General features: G+C 41.2%; 2 protein-coding genes across 2 annotated transcripts; both read right to left on the bottom strand.

The window, feature by feature from the left end:
* Nucleotides 1-1,212: 1,212 nt before the first annotated feature.
* On the bottom strand, nucleotides 1,213-8,578 carry LY96 (lymphocyte antigen 96). The gene is made up of 5 exons (XM_086742413.1): nucleotides 8,242-8,578; nucleotides 5,256-5,345; nucleotides 4,436-4,564; nucleotides 3,439-3,491; nucleotides 1,213-1,785 (listed from the first exon to the last, which is right to left on the bottom strand). The coding sequence occupies exons 1-5, from the start codon at nucleotides 8,333-8,335 to the stop codon at nucleotides 1,684-1,686; spliced, it is 468 nt and encodes a 155-aa protein (XP_086598539.1). The 5' UTR covers nucleotides 8,336-8,578; the 3' UTR covers nucleotides 1,213-1,683.
* Nucleotides 8,579-16,017: 7,439 nt separating this feature from the next.
* On the bottom strand, nucleotides 16,018-19,608 carry TMEM70 (transmembrane protein 70). The gene is made up of 3 exons (XM_086740937.1): nucleotides 19,414-19,608; nucleotides 18,839-18,950; nucleotides 16,018-17,720 (listed from the first exon to the last, which is right to left on the bottom strand). Exons 1-3 carry the CDS (start codon nucleotides 19,567-19,569, stop codon nucleotides 17,272-17,274), a joined length of 717 nt encoding a protein of 238 aa, XP_086597063.1. The 5' UTR covers nucleotides 19,570-19,608; the 3' UTR covers nucleotides 16,018-17,271.
* Nucleotides 19,609-19,863: the final 255 nt, after the last annotated feature.

The following is a 19,863-nucleotide window of genomic DNA, read 5'->3' as shown; positions in this document are numbered from 1 at the left end:
ATCTGAAATGAGGAAAATAGAAGAAGAAAAGCAGGAACTGGTTATCAGGCTCTCTGGCTGCTTTTGGACTGATATTTAAGATTAAGAAGAAGCTGATTGCAACTCTAGTAACTTGTTTCAAATGTAAGCAGAGCCACTGTGATACTCGGTGGTGGACTGCTCCTGGGATGGTCTGTGGATGGAGTGCAAGCACAGATGCTTCACCATTGCCACTTGGATGTTATTGTGGCTTCTTATCTCCACTGTAACACAGTCTACTTCTTTCATTTTTATTGACTCTTGATGATTTTGCTTTATATTGCCAAATTAGCTGTATTGAAACCAATTTTTAAATGGAGTATCTACATACTTGGGTGTGGGGTTTTGTTTTTTTGTCCCTGATACTCAGTTTGAAAATCTCTTTGTGTGTAAAGTGAAATTAAAATCTTCACTTCTGCTAATATTCATACTTTGTATTTAGCAGCCTGAAAGAGGGTTCATTTGTTCTGGTTTTTCATTTTTCCAGGCATTTGGAAGCAATCTGCTAGACACAGCATGACCCGGCAGCCAGCACAACACGCACCTTTCACATTGGTAGGTTCATTAGAGAAAAGTGTCTGAACTCACTAAGCAACGGTTGATGCCGAAAAGATGACACGGCATCCTAACGTCATAAGGAGGGTATCTGTCTGAAGGCAGGAGGCATTTGTACACTGCGCCGGTCAGCTGTCTTCCACCATAGAGTGGCAACAAAGCACCATAGAGGCTGAAAAGATGCCAGCACTCTTCCTAGGACCATCAAAATCTTACCAGAAGTCTTGAGTGTGGAGGCGCAGCAGAGAGGGAAGGTGGGTACTGATTGTCAGGATGCCCAGGAGGCAGAAGCTGCAGCAGGAGCTTTTTTTCTCGTGACTCAGAAAAAGATCAACCTGTTGGGCAATGACTGTCCTCCTCTCTCTGAAGAAGACAGCTTGTGTAGTCTTTGCCCCTCGAACTCTAAGCAAGGGTTGAAAACACACTGTGAGGTTGTGGTTACAGCTCTGGAGGGCTAAATTCAGCCATAACAGTTCAGTGTAACTGGAAACACGTTCCACTTTGGATTTTATTCACATCAGACAGTACCACATAACAAATTGTTACTCCTCTGGTTCAGTCCAGTGCCAATGAAGCAGAACATTAGGAAACCTCTAAGATAATCAGAAAATAACAGGAGAATAAAAACCATTTCTCAAATTGATTGTACAAATGAGATTTATTGTTAAAAGAAAAAAAAAGAAAAGAAAAGCAACAGGGTTCCCAGATTCAGTTGCTGTTATATTTTACATTGAGTACTGGTGAACTTCTGATTCTCCCAGTTCAAAACTTCAAAATTTCTTGTATTAGTTTAGTGCAGTCTGAAGGACTTGCCTTTTTCATAACCCAAGGCACAGGACCAAAATGCAGTCCTCAGCCTGACTTCCAGTCAGGGTTACTCTATGGATTAATCAGGATGCCCAATTCCCAGAGTTTTTGTGCACATTGGCTGGGCATCTGATTAAAGCAGTTCTATAAATGGATAAGAGTATCCATCATGTAGCTTTCCAGACAGTACATGATGTATTCTACCTCAGGAAAATTAGTGTGCTTATTATTTGGCAGCTCAGATTCCAGTTGCTTGCAGAAGCGACCTCCACGCTCTGGAATTATTTGAAATGTTTGTCACATTCAGAAATCGTCTTGTTTCACTGTCATGGTGAAATTCAAGCACATGACCATGTTATTCTCAGAATCATCAGAGAATGCTTGTAAAATAATGTTATAACTGCCCTAAAAACAAGCAAGAAAATAAAGAAAATTAATGCGTAATATTGCATGTTTTTGTCCAAGTAGGTACTTGGAATGGTTCTGGTTATTTCTGTTAAAATGTAAAAAGAAAGATTCCCATTAGGGATTGTTATCATGGGTACATTCAGATATATGTATACATTAAAAAATATTGCTCAACTTTCCTCTCATGACCAGGGTACTAAGGAGCAGCAGTAGGCTGTGGTCCAGCTTGCACTTGTCAGGGTCCTCTCTCAGACCAATGAGTCCTGTGCTCCTGAGGGCACCTGTTCCCCTTTCCAGAGCCATTTTCTTGAGTAACATTTCTGACTCCACAAATGGGAATTAACTCAGTTGATACATCAGGCTGTATTCTGCAGCAACAAGCTTTTTTTTTCAGGTCCTCACTGTGAGGCAGCAACCTTATTAGCCCTTATAACTTACATCTAGCAAGGATTCAGTCCTATCAACATTTTCGGTTTCTGCTTTCTGCCACCTTTTTGCCCAAATATCCATATGCAGACCATAAGTAGCTGCAACAACAGCCTCTGTATTTTACACTCAGTCCTAGGGAAATCCTCCAGGCTATGTACCACACAGCTTCTGACCAGTCATGTAACAGAGTTTGTTGCACCGGACAGTCCTAGACAGCTGTTGTCTAGGTACCCATCTTCACATCCTCGCACAGACCGACTTCTGTAGGTACCAGGACAAATGACAGCTTGGTGGCCCTTACAGAACTCAGGTCTTACCCTGTCTTCTTTGACAGCTGTCACCTTCTTTGTCTGGTATAGCAAACCGGGGATGAGAACCTGGGAGCTGAAGGGCTCTAATCTAAAGACTGGGAGGTTTGGAAGAGTTTCCAGTTACTTTAAAGGCTATGATTAGGGTTAGGTCCTGGTCTGGCAGAGTCCCATTGGGAAGTGGCCAGTCTGCCATAAGCACCTCATCTACAGGAGGGCTGCTTATGGCAGAGGACATTCTTGTCTACTGCCAGCTCTGGGGCTGGAAAAGATGCTAGGATGGAGTTCAACATTGTTAGAGCCCTGTGAGCTTTGAGTTAAGGGGAGGCTGGAGATCTTGTGCCAGTAGAAGGTCCTTAGTGACATTTGTGGAGACTAATAGGGACAGTAAGGATAATGTTAGGGCCTTGGGAAGGCTCGGGTGGCTGACGAGGCAGGTGTTGGATGACAGTGGGCTAACCTGAGGACCAGTGCTACATTGCTTTTACTTCTGGGTATTGTTATCCTTTGTCAAATCTTTGAAAAGGGTTTCAGGGAGGAACAGACCAGCATATGAAGAGAATATAAAGAAAAAATGGGCAGAAAGACTATGGATGGATTTACTCAAACTGGTAAAAGGAAATACAATGATTTATCAGACAAAATGTAGTTATTAAGGTGACATTAACTAATACTTTTGGTCTTTTCTTTTATAAAATAAAGAAGGAATAATAGAGGAATAACAACCTAAGGACATCTTGCATTTCAGAGATACTACCACTCTGGAGTCATCACTTCAAGCATGAGAAAGTTTTCTGACATTTCCTTTTGCTGTTTTCTACAGTTTCAGTGAACATATCTTTCCAGAAAACATATACAAGTAAGCATGTCATTTTACTATTGTTATTTCTTTACATAAAATGCTGAAAAGTACCTTTGGAAACTTTGTTCTTGCACCTTTAATGTCAAATTCTGTTGTCATTGTTTCTGTAAAATAGAGATAATTATAATATAAAGGGTTACTTAATCATAAAGCCATCAATCAAACTTCCTAAATAACTTCCAAGCAATATGGCATATCTCTCAGCAGCACCACCAATGCCATTTGCTTTTCTAGTGATAAAGCCCTCACCTGTTTGTTCTCCCAGAGCTCTGTCGATTTGTCTAAACCACATGTTAGAAACCAGAAATTAACTACAATGCTCCTGCAATATCTCCTACAGACCCATCCTGCTGTGCTAACTCCAGTAATTTAACTTGTAATAGTAGTTCAATTGAATGATAACTGAAGAGACCCGATATTCATTTTCAAAGCAAGGAAAACATGGATTGTGTATTTTGATGTCCCTCCTGGTCTTTTTGGCTTTTAGTCTGACATCCTGCCTGAATTCTCTGAGTCTGTTAGTATTGGTTAGCCCCTACAACAGGATTGACTCTTCTCTAGTGAAAAAAAGCATTATACACGGGTGTAGAGAATTTCTTTAAAAACCCAGCCAGACACTTATGTAAGTAAACTGTATTCTGGATATTAGTAGTGCCTCTAAAGTTTTGTGTGCAGGCCAGTCAAATGTAGTCTTTTCATGTCATTTTAGAGATTTTAACAATGAAAGTGTCATAATGAGATTAAGGATATTAGTAATCCAAATTTATACAGATGGAAACTGCAGTATGAGGATGTTAAAGCATAGAATTTGGAAATTCTCTATTTTAGTGGAGTTCTGGCACTGGAGAACTGCCTGTTCTGAAGTCTGCCGCCTGTCAAGCAAGGAGAATCAGTCTAGGTTGTGGAGAGAAAGATCCATCTGCATGGGTTGATCAGTCAGTATTTTCAGAAATCTGCTTAGTGGTGAAAAAGAGCTGGCAGGATACGGGCCTGCTGAGGAGTGAACCTGCCAGGCAAGGGAAAGGCACCGTATAATTTCCACACAGACCTCCTTTCAGCTTTCCACACACTGAATATTCATCGTCGGTTCCGCTGCAAAGGATTTCTTTCCAGTGTAATGCTTTGGCACCATCATACCAGATTGTGACGACGATCTTCAAAAAGATGATGTCACTTCCTAGTTAAGACATTGCAGGTGAGAAGAAAGTAGCTGGTGGGGAGGGTAAAACATGCATGCAGATACGCTATTTAAATCAAAACTATTTTTCTCTGAAATATGATTTTTTTAAAGATTCCCCCTCAACTAACAAAAATACATACCTTGAAAACGTTGTTGTTTCCAGAAAAACAATGCCTTATTTAAAAAAAAAAATGTTGAGTGAACAATTTCAAAATCTGTTTTAAAAACTTCTGCAAAGAAAATAGAGTTCCCTGCGCTCCACAGCTAACCCAAATAAATACTCAGATGACAACTGTGAGAAATCCCACATCTGTAGTTTTAAGCAGGTGTTGCAACCAAACTGTCCTGAATGCCATCAGAAAGTTATCTTTATCTTTCAGTGTGCTGCAAAAGCTTGTCTGCTTCTTCCAGACAAATGCACATGTACCTAAACTGTCTGAGGTTTGCATGTACAGTGCCAGTTAGTGTGCAGAGCTCTGGTAACTGCTCAAACAAATAAAACTCAAACACCTATATCTCCACAAATCATCATTTCTGTCCATCACTATAGTTTATCTATTCCATTCTTAATCACAGCAACCAATCTCCTAAATAATTTGATATTTAGGATTAAGTGTTAGCTTTTTGCTTGTATTCTTTTTTTTTCTTGCACTGGTAGAATACAATTGTCTAGTCAAGAGAGACTCACTTGGAATCCAGGTAAGAGTGGCGCTCCAGACAGATTTGTTCACGATACCGCAAGGTGTCAGATTAAACATGAAAGCATGAGCTGTAGAATCTACAGGATCAAAAAGTATTTCATATCATTAGTCTGAATAGGCTTGTCGTAGTTCAGCCCTGATCAGGACCAGACTACGCAGTCTCTCTCTCACTCCCCCCACCTTCCGAGAGAACAGGGAGAGAAAATATAAGGAAAAACGGCTCGAGGTTTGAGATAAGGACAGGGAGAAATCCTTAAAGTTACCATCACGGGCAAAACAGACTCGACTTGGGGAAAACTATTCATTTATTACTACAAACAGCAGGATAATGAGACAGAGAACAAGATAACCTCCCCCCACCCCTCCCTCTTTCCAAGCTTAACATTATCTCTACCACCTTCCACCCCCCCGAGCGGCACAGGGGGGAAGAGGGAATGGGGGTTGCAGTCAGTTCATCATACGTTGTTTCACGCCGCTGCTTCATGGTTGGGGGGAAGAACTCCTTGCATTCCTCCCCTGCTCTGTTGTGGGGTCCCACCCCTACGCCACAGTCCTTCGTGGAACTGCTCCGGCGTGGGTCATCTCTTCCATGGAGTTCAGTCCCTCCAGAACGGCTGTCCCAGCGGGCCCTCCATGGGCCACAGCCTCCTTCAGGCATCCACCTCCCCCGATATGGGATCCTTCGCGGGCTCCAAGTGGATCTCTGTCCCTCCGTGGACCTCCATGGGCTGCAGGGGGACAACCTGCTCCACCATGGTTGTCACCACAGGCTGCAGGGCTCCTTGGCCAGGAGCCGCATTACTCCTCCCCCTCCTTCTGAACTGACCTTGGCGTCTGCAGCCGTTCCTCACAACAGGCTGGTAGATGTCTCTCAGGATCTTTTTTACATCTTATTCACTTCTCATCTCCTCTCCACTTCTTGCAGCCAGGCCGGACCGAGTCGGGCCCAGTCGGCTGCCTGGCGAGAGGCCAGAGGGTGAGGCCTGCAAGGCCCATGAGGCCTGCGCCTCCCCCTCTGCGCCTCTGCCCCCGCTCAGCTTCTTCACATCTCCTCTTCTCTCTTTTTTTTTCTGTTTTCCCCTTCTTAAATACGTTATTGCAGAGGCGTTATCACGAGAAATTCTGCTACCAATCGGCTCGCCCTTGGCCAGCAGTGGGTCCGCCCTAGGCCTGGCCAAGTCCCCTGAACAAAGGGGAGCGACTTCTAGCAGTTTCACACGGAAGCTACCACCTTAGGCCCCCCCCACTAAGAAAACCACAACAGGCTTCTCCAGGAAAATAATAAAAATATGCATATATATGTGCTTATAATAAACAGAAACACATGTAACATTTTATGCAATATAAGGTATATACTATGAAATTGTCTGATATAAAAATCCATATGCTTATAAGACAAAAATAATGTTGTATGTCTTTGAAATTAAGTACTAGGAAAGTCAGTGGTTGGGTTGATGATATTTTGCACACAAACAGTCAGAGGTGAAAGGTCCTTTATTTCTCTTTTGAAGTTACACAAACTTTTTATTAGCATTAAGCTAGCATGGTCCTCTGCTGGAAATATCCCTGCTTATGCTAACTATGGAATCTATATAAACTTGCTGACAGCAGCTAAATCTGTTTTAAATGTACCAGCATATTTTCCAGGATATTGTAAATGAGCGTTTGGGCAGATTTGCTTTGTGAGTGACCCACCTAGCACTGCACAATGCAGTGTCAGACACAGTGTGGTAAAGCCCATTCAGCCTGTATCTAAACAGATTTAGAGACCATTAGCTGATATTTTAATTTTTTAAAAAGTCATTCCCTGACAGCCTTTGGAAGGACTGCCAGTCAGTATTTTTATTTTTATTTTTACTTTTACTTTTATTTTTATTTTTTGGAAAGAAGTCTGTTCAATTTAGCTTGCTTGTGCCCTGCCCAGTGTGCTGGGGCGGACGAAGTGCCCCGCTTGCCGCGGGCCCAGAGGCAGGGTGGGGAAGGGGTGCTCCCCGTACCAACCCAGTTGAGTGCCAGCGGAAGCAAACAGGATGGTAGGGTGATTCACAGCGAGGGGTTCTGTCTTGTGGTTCAGGGATTAAATCAAGGGGTGTGCAAAGGGGAACCGTCTGGCTGCTTGTAACCAGCAACCAGCTTCTCATCTCAGACACAACGACGCACAGGAAATTACAACAGGAAAAAGGGCATGCAAAACTCAGCGTGGTCTCAAAGCTTAAGTATTTTGCAAGCTTAAGTATTGCCACTTTTGCCCTTGTTAAATTTTTAACATGAGTATTAATGTAAAGCAAAGTACTCAAAATAAGCATGCCCTCCCTTGCCTGTTTATATACCTATTTTACAGGTGATACACGCTAGTAATGCACACAGATTTCCAAAAGACATGGGCCTTCCCTTGCCAAATATCTCCTCAAAAGCCCACCTTCTGGCCCCCGAGTCTGCATGGGCACACTGAGCTTGTTCAACATGGACATCAGGGAGCTGCCAAGGATGGACCAAAAAACTCAGTGAACTACATAGATCCAGTGGCCTACGACACAGACATGGCAAGAAGGGATGTGCTTCTCTTGTCCTCCAGCCTGGCAGAATATCACATTCTCCCTTTTTCCCCATATACTTAAAGCTTTTCATTGTAATATATTGGTTAAATCAATGTGGATAATTTACACAATAAAGTACTTGCAAACAAGTTTAAATCCCTCATCGTCTAATATTTCCTGAATCAAACAGTGTCTGCTTTACTTGGGAGTAAACCTCTCCTAGCTGCTGCAACCAGCATCGTGGTAATATTTACGCCCATGCAGTATAATTCTTATAACAGGGTAATTAGTAACAGAAATATACTCCAGCTGAACTTCTTTTTATTTTTCTGTATTCATCAAAAAAACAAATTTGAAAGAAAGTTCACATTTCCTCAGACTACAGTAATTATTGTGGAAACACCAGTAAGAAAAGATTAAGCTATTTTTTACTTACCACAAAAAGTATATGACATTTCTAGTTCTGACGATGTACAAAGAAGTTCACTGACTCCAGGGGTGAATAAAATGAAAAAAAAAAGTCCAAACATAGTTACTTTTTTTTTGGCTTAGTATTTGATGGAATAAGACTTTGTTTTGGGGAAAGAGGAACAAAAATTCAGCACAGTCATCCTCAGTCGCATGTCTTCAGGGAATATTCAGTTATTTTGCCAAATTCTCTTCAATCTTAATTAATCCTACTGCAGAACTATCAGTTATCATCACAATAAATTTTGTGAAGGAAAACAATTTCTGCCTTTGTTGTTACATTTTCCCCAGACAACGCAGCTCAAGCCATAAGTGGAAAAATGAAACAGAAAACTGTGTGAAACGGGAAGTAAGGAGAAGTAGCTTTATGATTACCAGAAGCACGTAAAGGACAAGTTTATGTAACTCATCAGACGTAACATTTCTTAAGGCATAATTTCAAACATTCGCAGAGCTTCCTATACATAATAAAGAAGAGAAGAATCCACAAATGATGAAAACCAAGTCCACTCTTTTATTGATGTGATAGTCAATAACTCTCCAAGTTTTCAGAATTAATCTCTTACGAAGCTCACTATGCTTTAAGAACATGTTGGCACTCTGGAGGAGTAATTAGGTGATATATTTCCAAATGGAGGTAAGGATGGGAGCTGAAGGCAACTGCCTGACATGTTATTGACTGGAACCACTGGTGTCCTGCACGATCTCAGCTACCATCTTCAAAGCTGAATCTATCATAGTTGTACTTCTTAGTGAAAACAATCTTAAAAATCCGTAAAATTACAACAGATCAGTCCCATGTCACCCTCCCACTCTCTGTGACCTTCTGCTGTGCTCTTCCCCGCAGTCTCTGCTGGAGAAAGCTGGGCCGCACAATTTGCCCAAAAGCACGGAGCCCAGCCACTGACGCTTGTGGCAGTGCAGTGGGCAGGCGTGGATGCAGGCAGACACTGACCATGAGACAGTTAATAACAAAAGCTGTCAAATTTTGAGTGATATATTTTTATAAGAATACAGAATCTATCTGTCACAACTGGAGATAGGTTAGGAACTCAGGTTTGAAACACTAAATAAAAAACTCTTAAAGAACTTTTCATGTGGGATACCCCCCCTTACTTCTGTCTGCTAGCGCAGTACACAAAGAATAACGTATTTTTACTGTATCTGCTATATTGGCTCTGTGGACTAAACTGGGTCAGTTTTTATTGCACAAACGCAGCAACATTGCTAGTTCCAGCTGCAGAAATAGTTTTTTTTTTTAAGTCTAATACCTCATACAAGAGAGCACAAACACCATCTAACTGAAACACAATTACATTTTTTTTTCTGAATATGACAAAATATGGAAACTTACTGAATTTATGGAAGAATGAATTACAAAACTTAATCAAATTGACTTCTCATGAGTTACTTTCTTGATTTGTATGTATGTCTGCAGGTTCCTCTTAGATCCTAAATTGTATTTTTTACAAAAAATAAAATCTCACACCAGGGTAATATTTTACACATTATAAAGGTAAAGTTGCAAAAGATTAAGAAATTGTTTTTCAACTAAAGGTGCCTAAAAGTGCCAACTAATGAGTTAATATATGTAATAATTCACAAAAGAAGATAAAAATTTGAAAATTTAACATGGCTAGAGAATTATCTTTCTAGAGACCACAAGAAGAGTCTCACCAGCCTGACAGAGTGCAAGGCTGAAAGAAACTTCAAACATTTGGCCTTTAAGTGGGAATTCAAAATTATACAACTTTCCTGACAGATCTCCAGAGTACATACATCGCACATGGATTTTTGCTGTTGTTTAACAGGATGCTATAAAACATACAGACCCTTTGTAATCATAGCAATAATACAGTTCTGTTTCAAAATGGCCAAATTTTGCTTAAAAATAGTAAAATACCTAATGAAATTGAAATGAATTTGGAAGGCTGTAGTAGCTGGAAAAAGGAGTAATGAGAGAGCCACTAAGGAGTGATGAAGCAGCCCCTAAAGAAGAGCTACCTTGTCCATGTACAGACAAAAAAAAAAAGGTTCCTTTCAACCACAGAGCCATGACCACTCATGTGGAGTGAGTCTAACTAGCGAGAAGCTAAGCCAGGCTCTCCGCTGAGTCTTCTGTCAGCCCAATAGATTCAGCAAAAGTCAAAGGTCGGGCTGAAGCAGGCGTGGGGCGGCACTGCCTGTACCCTATTGACATATACGATTACCCGTCTGAAAGCGCGTCCGTCCCTCTGCGGCGAGACTTGTACCTTGCTGCACAGTGCATTGGGTGGCTGATGTACTTACGGGCAGGCTGGAAAAAGCGCTGCAGATCTACAAGATTTTATATAAAAAGCTCTTTTGACATAAATGAACAGAAGCTCTCTGCTAAACTTTGTGGCTTTCTAGCCCTGGTTCAAGAACAGGTGCTTTTTTCCCCAGATCCTTGCTGCAGTCAACGGCATAGATGAGGAATGAGTCCCCTCTGGTGGCTCAGACAGACAGACACATGGGGAAACCTCTGGATCCTCTCTTGTTCCTTACTGCAGTTTTATTGCACAAGTCAAAACTATTCCAAAGCTTTAAAAATACAGTGTAGCTAGGCTCCATTTTTAAAAGGATCTGGCTGGCTAATGGGAAAATGGGAACAATAAGTTAAAATGAGCTAAAATATCACTTATAACCACGATTACAAAATCTACAACCTTGACGGTTACATCTGGTCAAATTGTCATTAGATCAAAATAGCCTCAATCGTTTTAAAATCTTTTCAGCAACTTCAGTTTTAGATGCTTGTGACTTTCAGTGCCCGTATCGAAGCCATTCATAGAACTGATCTCTTGTGATGCTCAATGAAGCCCCAAACGAGTGCGCTGTGGGTGTGAGGAGTCTGCTCTGTTCCTTTCTAGTCAGTATGAAGGGCATTGGAGAGGAAATATATAAATTCTATATATTTTATCTTTACTAAATACTCTTCCTTTACTATAATCTTTTTCTTAGATACTCCAGTCCAGAAGGAAGGTGAAAAGGAGAGAAAGAGAAGTGGAAAGAACTACATAATAGTGTTACTTCACTAGAGTTCTGTGACAATTTACTTCATTTGTTTTTAAATCCTTTGCAACTACATTTAGTAGGGACAACTCTCATGTCCAGTTAACAGTACATAAAATAAATCAAAGTCTAGAGAACTTAGGATTTCATAGCTATGACTTTTCACTTGGTCTACATCTGAGATGCAAAGAGCTGATTTGTGGTTAAAATCCTTAAAATAATTTATATTTTTATCTTCTTTCTCAATACACATCTAAAAAGTACTTAACTTACTTGTGATTGCTTTTTCAAAATAATCACTTTGTGTTTGGATTGTTGGCTGATGAGTAGTTTGACCAGATAAGCACACATAAGTCACTGAAATCTCCCTCAGGAAAGATTTATAATATACATTATAATAATATCCCATCACAGAAAAATAAATAACAGTGTACCAGTACAGTAGAGGAAAGTACTCTGTTTCAAAGTATTAGTCAAGCGGAATTAAAAATTATGTCCTGGTTCTTGGCATGTACAAAACCTCATGTTAATGGAAAACTCTTTTAAGATGTGAAACACATTTATTCAATAAAGAAAGAGGCAATAATAATTTAATTATCCTTGCAGGACCATTTGTGACAGTTTTTGAAGTAGATGTTTTTGCAGCTGGAAGCAGACATGTTTATTACCTCTGATCCTGGGCTTAGGGTTGCTGCTGAAGACACTCTGATATAAAGGGGCTATATGGAAGGCGTAAGGCCTGTATTCACAAAGCAAAAACACACTTGGCAACCAACATAAAAAGAAGAAAATTGTAGCAATTCATGAGTAAATCTCTCTTCACAAATCCTCTCATCCTATCTTTGACAATGTTTATAGTGGAAGCAGAAAGTCAAGCCCAGGGACGCTAGAAAGAGGTGAAGGATTCAGCTCCTCTACGTGCAGCCGACGAAGCACTTGAGGGTACCGGGGGAGTCCAACCCAGGAGCAACGCACCAGCACTTATCCTGTGGTGAGCTGGTAGCATTTGAGTAAGAAAGCAATTAGTTGTGGAAAGAAAGCAAAAGCAAGGTGCGTTATTTTGGGTATATTTTTTTAAATGCTGTATGCACTTTGGCTCAGTGGTTTGATTTGAATATAACAACACATTAAACCACTGGAGGCTATTAAAGTGAAGCAAACACACACCAGGTGGTATCCTGTGGAAACAATTATGTTGGAAATAACTCTGCTTGTTGCCAGTAGGCTTATGGTTTATTCTTTCCAAGCCAAGTTTAGGATTAAAGCTTATAGTTAAAGTATCCATTAAACCATTAAAGTTGTCAAGAAGAAGAGAAAGCAGAGGGTAAAGGGAGAAGAAAGGGCTGTGCCCTACCTGAGGCTGACAAAAAGCACACCACAGCGACACTGTCCACCCTGGTATTCCAGAAATGGAGACAGCTGGACATGTTTTGCGGCCATTTGCTCTCTGTTCTTCCCTGCTTAAAATAGCTGAGGTCTTTATAGCTGGGGGATAAGCTTATGGTAGTGGATCCAACTCCCAGCTAGCACACTTGTCCCATTGCTCAGGGGGGCTGCAGTAGGCTATGCTGTACATGGGGGCACAAAGAAATTCTTGGTATGACCACAGAACTCCAGGGCAATCGAATTGCAGCAGCTTCCTAAGTTTCCAACTATTAAGTTATACTGAGTAATTGTAATAATTCACATGTGTGCTCTTAATTTTTACAGCACAAAGAGAATTTCATGAAGTTTCCATCACCCAAATTAGGCTCTCACAGTACTGGGCAAAAATCTATGCATATTTTCTCCGTCCTTGCCAGTGTGAGGACTTTGATTTGTAATAAAGCAAGCTCCAGTGAAATTAGTTATCTTTTGATTCTAGAGAGTGTGGGTAAGTGTGAAGTGCCTCAGAGCTTTAAAGTTCTCTTTAAAGTATCAAAAGGAGATAATTTTCTCATCAGAATGTTTTACATTCTCAAGAAAAGGATGAGGATTGCAGGATAATTTAATTTAAATAATAACATTAAAGAATGACAAGAAGCATTGTACTTTATAATTAAGAACAGAAAAGGATTAATGAATAAAATTGTGGACGAAGCCAAAAGCTTCAGAGAGAGGGACACTGGCAGGAAAATACCATGTAGCCAAAGATTGAAAAGAAAACTTTGCACGTATCCTGTCTGTTTTCCTAGGACCAAAAAAAAGCACTTATCTATGACCTTTTGTGGAAGCTTTTAAGGATGGAAGGGGATAGGAAGCATATGTCTAAGAAAGAGGCTTGAGTCACACTCTTCACACCAGATTGGGTGAAACTTGTACCAGGATAAGATACGAGACCCAGCTGCTAGGCAGAAGTGATTGGTTGGTACTGGAAAGGCTGCAGGAGCTGGCAACCTTCATAGTAGGTGTAGCCTTGGAAATAAGACAGCTTGTAAATCACGTATTTTAGAAGACTGAGCTTCTACATCAGTATTTCCTTCAGAATCTCCAAGTGTATGAGCACATTCTCTAGGTCTTATAAATTAATTGTTTCTTCCATGTCGTACACAAGTTACCGACAACCGAAGAAACATCAGCAACTTCCAGGGATGAAAATGTTAGGAGATAGTAATACCTCTGCAATTAGAACTGTATTTCACCAAGTGTATAAAACTGAAGAAAAATAAACTAGAATAAAAATAGTAGTTCACTAAATTAATAGGATTGTGAAGGATGTGGAGCTTTGGGAATTAATCATAATCAAGCTTTGGGAATTACTTGATAGCAATCTGTCAATAGACGAGGAGGCTGAGGGGAGACCTCATCGCTCTACAGCTATCTCAAAGGAGGTTGTAGCAAGGTGGGTGTTGGTCTCTTCTCCCGAGTAACTAGTGACAGGACAAGAAGAAATGGCCTCAAGTTGGGCTAGGGCAGGTTTAGGTTGGATGTTAGGAAAAATTTCTTCACTGAAAGGGTTGTTAGGCTATGGAACAGGCTTCTCAGGGAAGTGGTGGAGACACCATCCCTGCAGGTGTTTAAAAGATGTGTAGGTGTGGCACTTAGGGAGGTGATTTAGCGGTGAACTTTGTAATGTTAGGTTTGCAGTTGGACCTGATGATCTTAAAGGTCTTTTCCAACCTAAGTGATTCTATGATTCTAAATACACACTGCAAGTAAAAATTGAAAAAAAGCCAACTCTGAGAATGCTGGGATTATACACAATGGCAGACGGAGGTGGAAACTCTAACAGGGATGGGGCCAAAGCCATATTTATTTGGCAACTATAACAAGAATTATAATGTTAAGATTTACAACTTGGTTGTTTCCCAAACTGAGTTTGCCAAGTTACTGGAATATTGGGCATCTCTAGTAAGTTTGGTCTTCCCTTTCTTTAATATAAAAGGACTATTAAAATAAAGCTATGGAACTATCATTATTTTCAAGTTGCAGTGTGGCCAGCAGGTTGAGGGAGGGGATTCTCCCCCTCTACTCTGCCCTGGTGAGACTCCACTTGGAGTACTGCATCCAGTTCTGGAGCCCCCAACATAAGAAGGACATGGACCAGTTGAAGAAGGTCCAGAGGAGGGCCACGAAGATTATCAGAGGGCTGGAGCACCTCTCCTATGAGCACAGGTTGAGAGACCTGGGGCTGTTCAGCCTGGAGAAGAAAAGGCTCCAGGGAGACCTTATAGCGGTCTTCCAGTACCTCAAGGGGGCCTACAAGAAAGATGGGGAGAGGCTGTTCAGTAGGCCCTGACAGGACTAGGGGTAATGGTTTTAAAATAGAGGGAGGTAAATTTAGATTGGATATTAGGAAAAATTTTTTTATAATGAGGGCTGTAGAGCACTGGAACAGGTTGCCCAGAGAGGTGGTGGAAGCCCCATCCCTGGAAATGTTCAAGGCCAGGTTGGACGAGGCTCTGAGCAACCTGATCTAGTCAGGGATGTCCCTGCTCCTTGCAAGGGGGTTGGACTAGATGACCTTTGAAGGTCCCTTCCAACCCTAACCATTCTATGATTCTGATTTTTCTGCGGCTACATCATGGCCAGAATCATAATCTATCTTATGGTAGAAACTTGGATTTTTAAATTATTTTTTTAAATCATCTATGTCAGAAAGCCACCTAGTAGCTTAACTTGCATTTCATGGACAGAATAAAACCAGACAGGAGATATAATGTTTAACTCCCATACTTTTTTTCAAGAAACTTAGCCGCTGAGATGGAAATATCTTACTATTGCTGCTTAAATCTGGTATTTAAAGACAAAGTTGACTTTATCCGCAAGGACAAAAAGAGAGTGAACGCATCAGACATGGAAAGAATGGAAAGATTATTTTTAATAGGTGTAAAACATCATTTCAGTAAGGACAAGTAGTACAACCAGGTAATCAGCATTGCTTGTTACTGGCCTCACTTCTTCAATATCACTTATGGAATCTATTTTTTTTTTTTAGTATTATTGTTACCTATTAAGTGATACTGGCTTAATGTGGCTAGATCAGGATTTTTTAAATTATAACTGTGTCAACATAAAAGAATTGCCTCAAAAATATCAGGATGGGATTACTTGCTTATTATTTACTCAGCAAGTAATTAAACTGCTTGAAACTGAGAGCAGTTTCAACAGTCAGAAAAACATTTAAAAACACTGGTATTTTAATATGATCTGTAGTGTCATCCTATGACAGGAAACTGAAATAATAGTTGTTTTAGAAGACATTTAGACTTTTAAATATTTTTTTTTCAGCTGGAACTTAGGAAACATCTGTAATGGTAGTTATAATTACTTTTTCTTTATTTGCAGTATCAGGATGACTTCATTAGAAGCAAGGGTCAGATTTACTTATTACAAAGGGCACTGCTAATAAAAAAAGGATTAATTTGAATTCTGCCTTTTTTTAATTCAGTAATTTTTAAGCCTGAAAATATTTAGGCCCTTCATGATCTGAAAACAAGTATCTGTCAGTTTACCTGACAAACCTCCTCTTTGGGCTAAAAGCATTTAAATCAAATTTGTGCATACTCAGAGTGCAGAACTAACCAGTCTAGTCACATGAAAAGACCTAACCGTCTTTTTACTTCTTTGCAGCGCTAAAAATCGAGGTATGTTTTTTTAAAGGCACAAGATCTAAACAGTAGATCTACAGGTTGCTCCTCTACCTTACATAAATGCTGACAGAGTTCATTTTAACTGCTAGCTGCTGGTATTTTTGTTAAGTTGGTTCAAAGACAGCATGTTTTCAACGGGATATTCACAGAGCAAATCTTATGCTAAGGTGCTTCCCCTCGCTCAGCAAAAAGCAGCTGCTCGTTCTCCATCTGGGGGGGCAAGGTTGCTTGGAGTGGGACTCCAGCTTAAGAAACCAATTAGCAGCTGTGAGTAGCTAGAGATTATTGCAACGCAGCCATTCTCCCTATCTTCTCCAGAGGCCTGCAGGCCTCTAGAAGGAGGCTGTAACATCAACTAGCAACAATATCTGTCTGCTTTCCGTCGACTCCTGGCTACTGATGCTCTCACAGAGGGAAGTCAAAGCCATTTCTACTCCTTTTATACCACCAGCAGCACTGACGAAAATGCTCGATCTTTTTGGATTAAGTATAATTAATCTTTAAGGCTTAAAAGCTTAACTATGTACTTGAAGGTGACAAGTATTGATTCTTTTTTTTTTTTCTTATCAATGGTTCCTTTTGAAGTACAGACTGTGAGATTGCCGCACAGACCATGTTTTACAGTTCTCCTGGACAGTGAACAATAAAAAACAAGAACAAGCACAAGACAGATCTAAGCATATATTTTTTTTTTACTATGTTTTGTGTCATTAACTCTGAAGAAACCCTCACATTGTTTACAACTTTTAAAAAATCAGGTTTTTATACATTCCAGAATGCATGTGGAGAACTCTAGTTACCTGATACTTAAGAAAGTGTAATAGAACTTTACATTCTTTCACATACATAGCACTGCACCATGAACAATGACAGTGACATTCATTATCTTCAAATTATTTTCTTTCATCAGTTTCCTTTTCCTCCTCGAAGTCAAAATAAAAGGACTTGTCATAGCCCATGAGATGGTGATAATCCTGAGGATTTTGGAAAAGAGTCGGATTAACAAGCATTGATTTAGTTTTAGCATAAAATGTTGTGAACATCTTGGTGATGTCTGGAATCTTTACGTCTTTCTGATGGAAAACAGTCGCTTTTTCTGCCAAGATTGCATTGTATGTAATGGCTGTGTATGTGTCCATTTCATCTTTATAATAGAGTCGAATTACATAGCCTTTTGTAAGGACATGCAAAGTAACCGGCGTTACAAACGTAAAAAACCCGATCAACCCATAAAAGGCAGCTTGTATGAACAGGCTTTCAAACCCAATACCAGTTTTCAGTATGATGTAGGGCATCATGAACAGGTTGAATATGCTGGTGGAGTAAGAGAAAAACCTCACACCTACACAAAAAAAAAAGAGAAAATGAAGGTGAATACTTACGAGTAAAATTATCTCTACAATTACATATGTTCTGCTACTGTATATTGATGCCATTAATTGAACAGCTGAAGTTAGTGAAAATCCACTTCCCTTTTTTAAAAAAAAACTCACAAAGAAACCATTGAAAGTTCAACCCTGTCTTCTTCCCACTCTTCTGGTTTGTTTATATGTTCACGTTGGGTTTATCAAAGCTGCTAGCTAGCTCTATTTCTACAATGAAGTCAGCTATGAGCTATCACGCACACCTATGAAGTTTTTCCTTCACAGATAGGAAACTGATTTCAAAAGAAATTTTACTTCAGTCATGGACACGCATAATGGTAATAATCACAGATATGGCTGGGAATTTCTCTCTTCATCAACAACTGATGTTAGCGTTCAATGTGCATTACGAAGAAGCTTGCTCGATCTCCCACCACGTGTAACTTGAAAAACCTACTTTATGCAATATTAACAAGTACTCCACAGCCATCTTGTGTGCAGCTTGAAAGACAGTAGCCAGTGTTGTGGATCACCCACAGTCCTTAAGCCACCATGAGAACCAGTAGTCCAAGATGCTCTGATAATTAAGTATGTTAAGGCATACTTCCTCCTTCTTTAAGGGACATTTCAAAAACACATATCAGAAAACATCCAATGGATTACTTTTCAATAGGTCTTTGCAACATTAACTGGTCAAGGAAAGATCAACAAAGTCTCATTACAGATAGTGCATTTCATCATGGTGTCTGTCTACTTCAGAAACATTTCGGTAACATTTGAAAGCAGACAGAATGTAAATAGCAGTTACAGCTACTCTTTTTCATTATTGGGTTGGGTACTGCACTCCAAAGGTTGCAAAAGAAATAGAAGCAGGCTGAGGGGTTACAGAGATGCACAGTACCCACAAAAGTCCCTGCAGACCAAAGAAGGAGAAAGCAAGCACCACCACCAGATTTTTTTTGGCTATACAGATGATTCAGGTTTTAGCAGAGTTGGAAAGGAGAACATTCTCTTTTACAAGCTTGCACTTTAAAGTTATTAAATATTGTTAAATAAATAAATAAAAAGGCAATATAAATCACTTCGAGTCACATACCTAACACAGCCTTTGCCAAATTTCCTTTATAAACTAATCTTCCGTGTTCTGGGTGTTCATGAGGGGAGGATGTGCAGAGGCTGCGAACAGCCACTCCCTGAAAAGATGTAACCTGAAAGATGAATGCAGTACACGGTCAAGCAACATCAATACCAATCTACGCTTTATATATACATATACACACACATACATACCTACACGTATGTGTATATACACACACAAAGTTTCTCCTTGCCTTGACTCTATTCTCAGCAATTTAAATTAGGGATTAAAGCTAAGTTATAGTATAAAGCAGGCCACAAACTCCAACTAATGTATTGCCTGCTTGTTTCAATAATCTTCCATTTAGATATCCCAAACCAGCAGTAAATATTTGCAGCCCCTCTAAAGAGTATTACGCTTGCAATCACTGTACATACGGCTTCGCAGGGAGACAGGCGCAGCACCTGCGCCCGCCAGATCTCCGTTTGATCTCAGGTTTGGCCCGAGGGGAACCTCAGTTCACTCCTTAGATTCGCATTTTTCGCAAGGAAAGACCCGCGAACCCGAGGTCCGCCGCCCCTCCCCACCCCAACCTTCAGGGCCGCCGCGGCGGAGGCGGCGGGCAAGGCTGCCCGGCGGCGGCAGGCGACCGTGGGCCCGCGGTGAGCGGCGCCCCGCAGCCAGGCGGTGGCGGAAGCCGGGGCGGCGGCGCGCCGGCAACCGGCCGCCCGGAGCAGCAGCATCAGCATCGTGTCGGGCCGTGTCCCGCAGCTGCCGGCGAGGGGAGAGCGCGGAGCGGTGCCACCGGGAGGCAGCCCCCGCCGCCCCGCAGCCCCGCGCTTTGGTTCCGCCGGCAGGAAGGGTCCGGCCGACTCCGCCGCGCCCCCGCCAGGCAGCCGCTGCCGGCGCCCCCCCCCAATCCCGTGCAGCGCCCCGGCCCCGCGAGTGATGCTGGTTTCTTAGACGGGTTCCCGAGAACGCCACTGGCTTTGCATTCGTGGGGAGAGGCGGGCGGGGGCGAGACCCAGAGCGCACGCCTGCAC

Source organism: Chlamydotis macqueenii, chromosome 2 (genome assembly GCF_036417535.1).
Source record: "Chlamydotis macqueenii isolate bChlMac1 chromosome 2, bChlMac1.mat, whole genome shotgun sequence".
Lineage (NCBI taxonomy): Eukaryota > Metazoa > Chordata > Aves > Otidiformes > Otididae > Chlamydotis > Chlamydotis macqueenii.
The sequence above is the reverse complement of the archived record's forward strand: the minus strand, read 5'-3'. Positions and strand labels throughout refer to the sequence as shown.

What these genes read in the sequence shown, in the direction of transcription:
- LY96 (XM_086742413.1), bottom strand. Translation starts at nt 8,335, where the DNA reads ATGTTTGGACTTTTTTTTTTCATTTTATTCACCCCTGGAGTCAGTGAA. An exon ending in CACTCTTACCTGGATTCCAA is followed by an intron (nt 4,565 to 5,255) that starts GTGAGTCTCTCT and finishes TGTCTTAACTAG; the next exon opens with GAAGTGACATCATCTTTTTG. An exon ending in GTGTGGAAAGCTGAAAGGAG is followed by an intron (nt 3,492 to 4,435) that starts GTCTGTGTGGAA and finishes TCTATTTTACAG; the next exon opens with AAACAATGACAACAGAATTT.
- TMEM70 (XM_086740937.1), bottom strand. Translation starts at nt 19,569, where the DNA reads ATGCTGATGCTGCTGCTCCGGGCGGCCGGTTGCCGGCGCGCCGCCGCC. An exon ending in CCGCCGCGGCGGCCCTGAAG is followed by an intron (nt 18,951 to 19,413) that starts GTTGGGGTGGGG and finishes TTCATCTTTCAG; the next exon opens with GTTACATCTTTTCAGGGAGT. An exon ending in TTTGGCAAAGGCTGTGTTAG is followed by an intron (nt 17,721 to 18,838) that starts GTATGTGACTCG and finishes TTTTTTGTGTAG; the next exon opens with GTGTGAGGTTTTTCTCTTAC.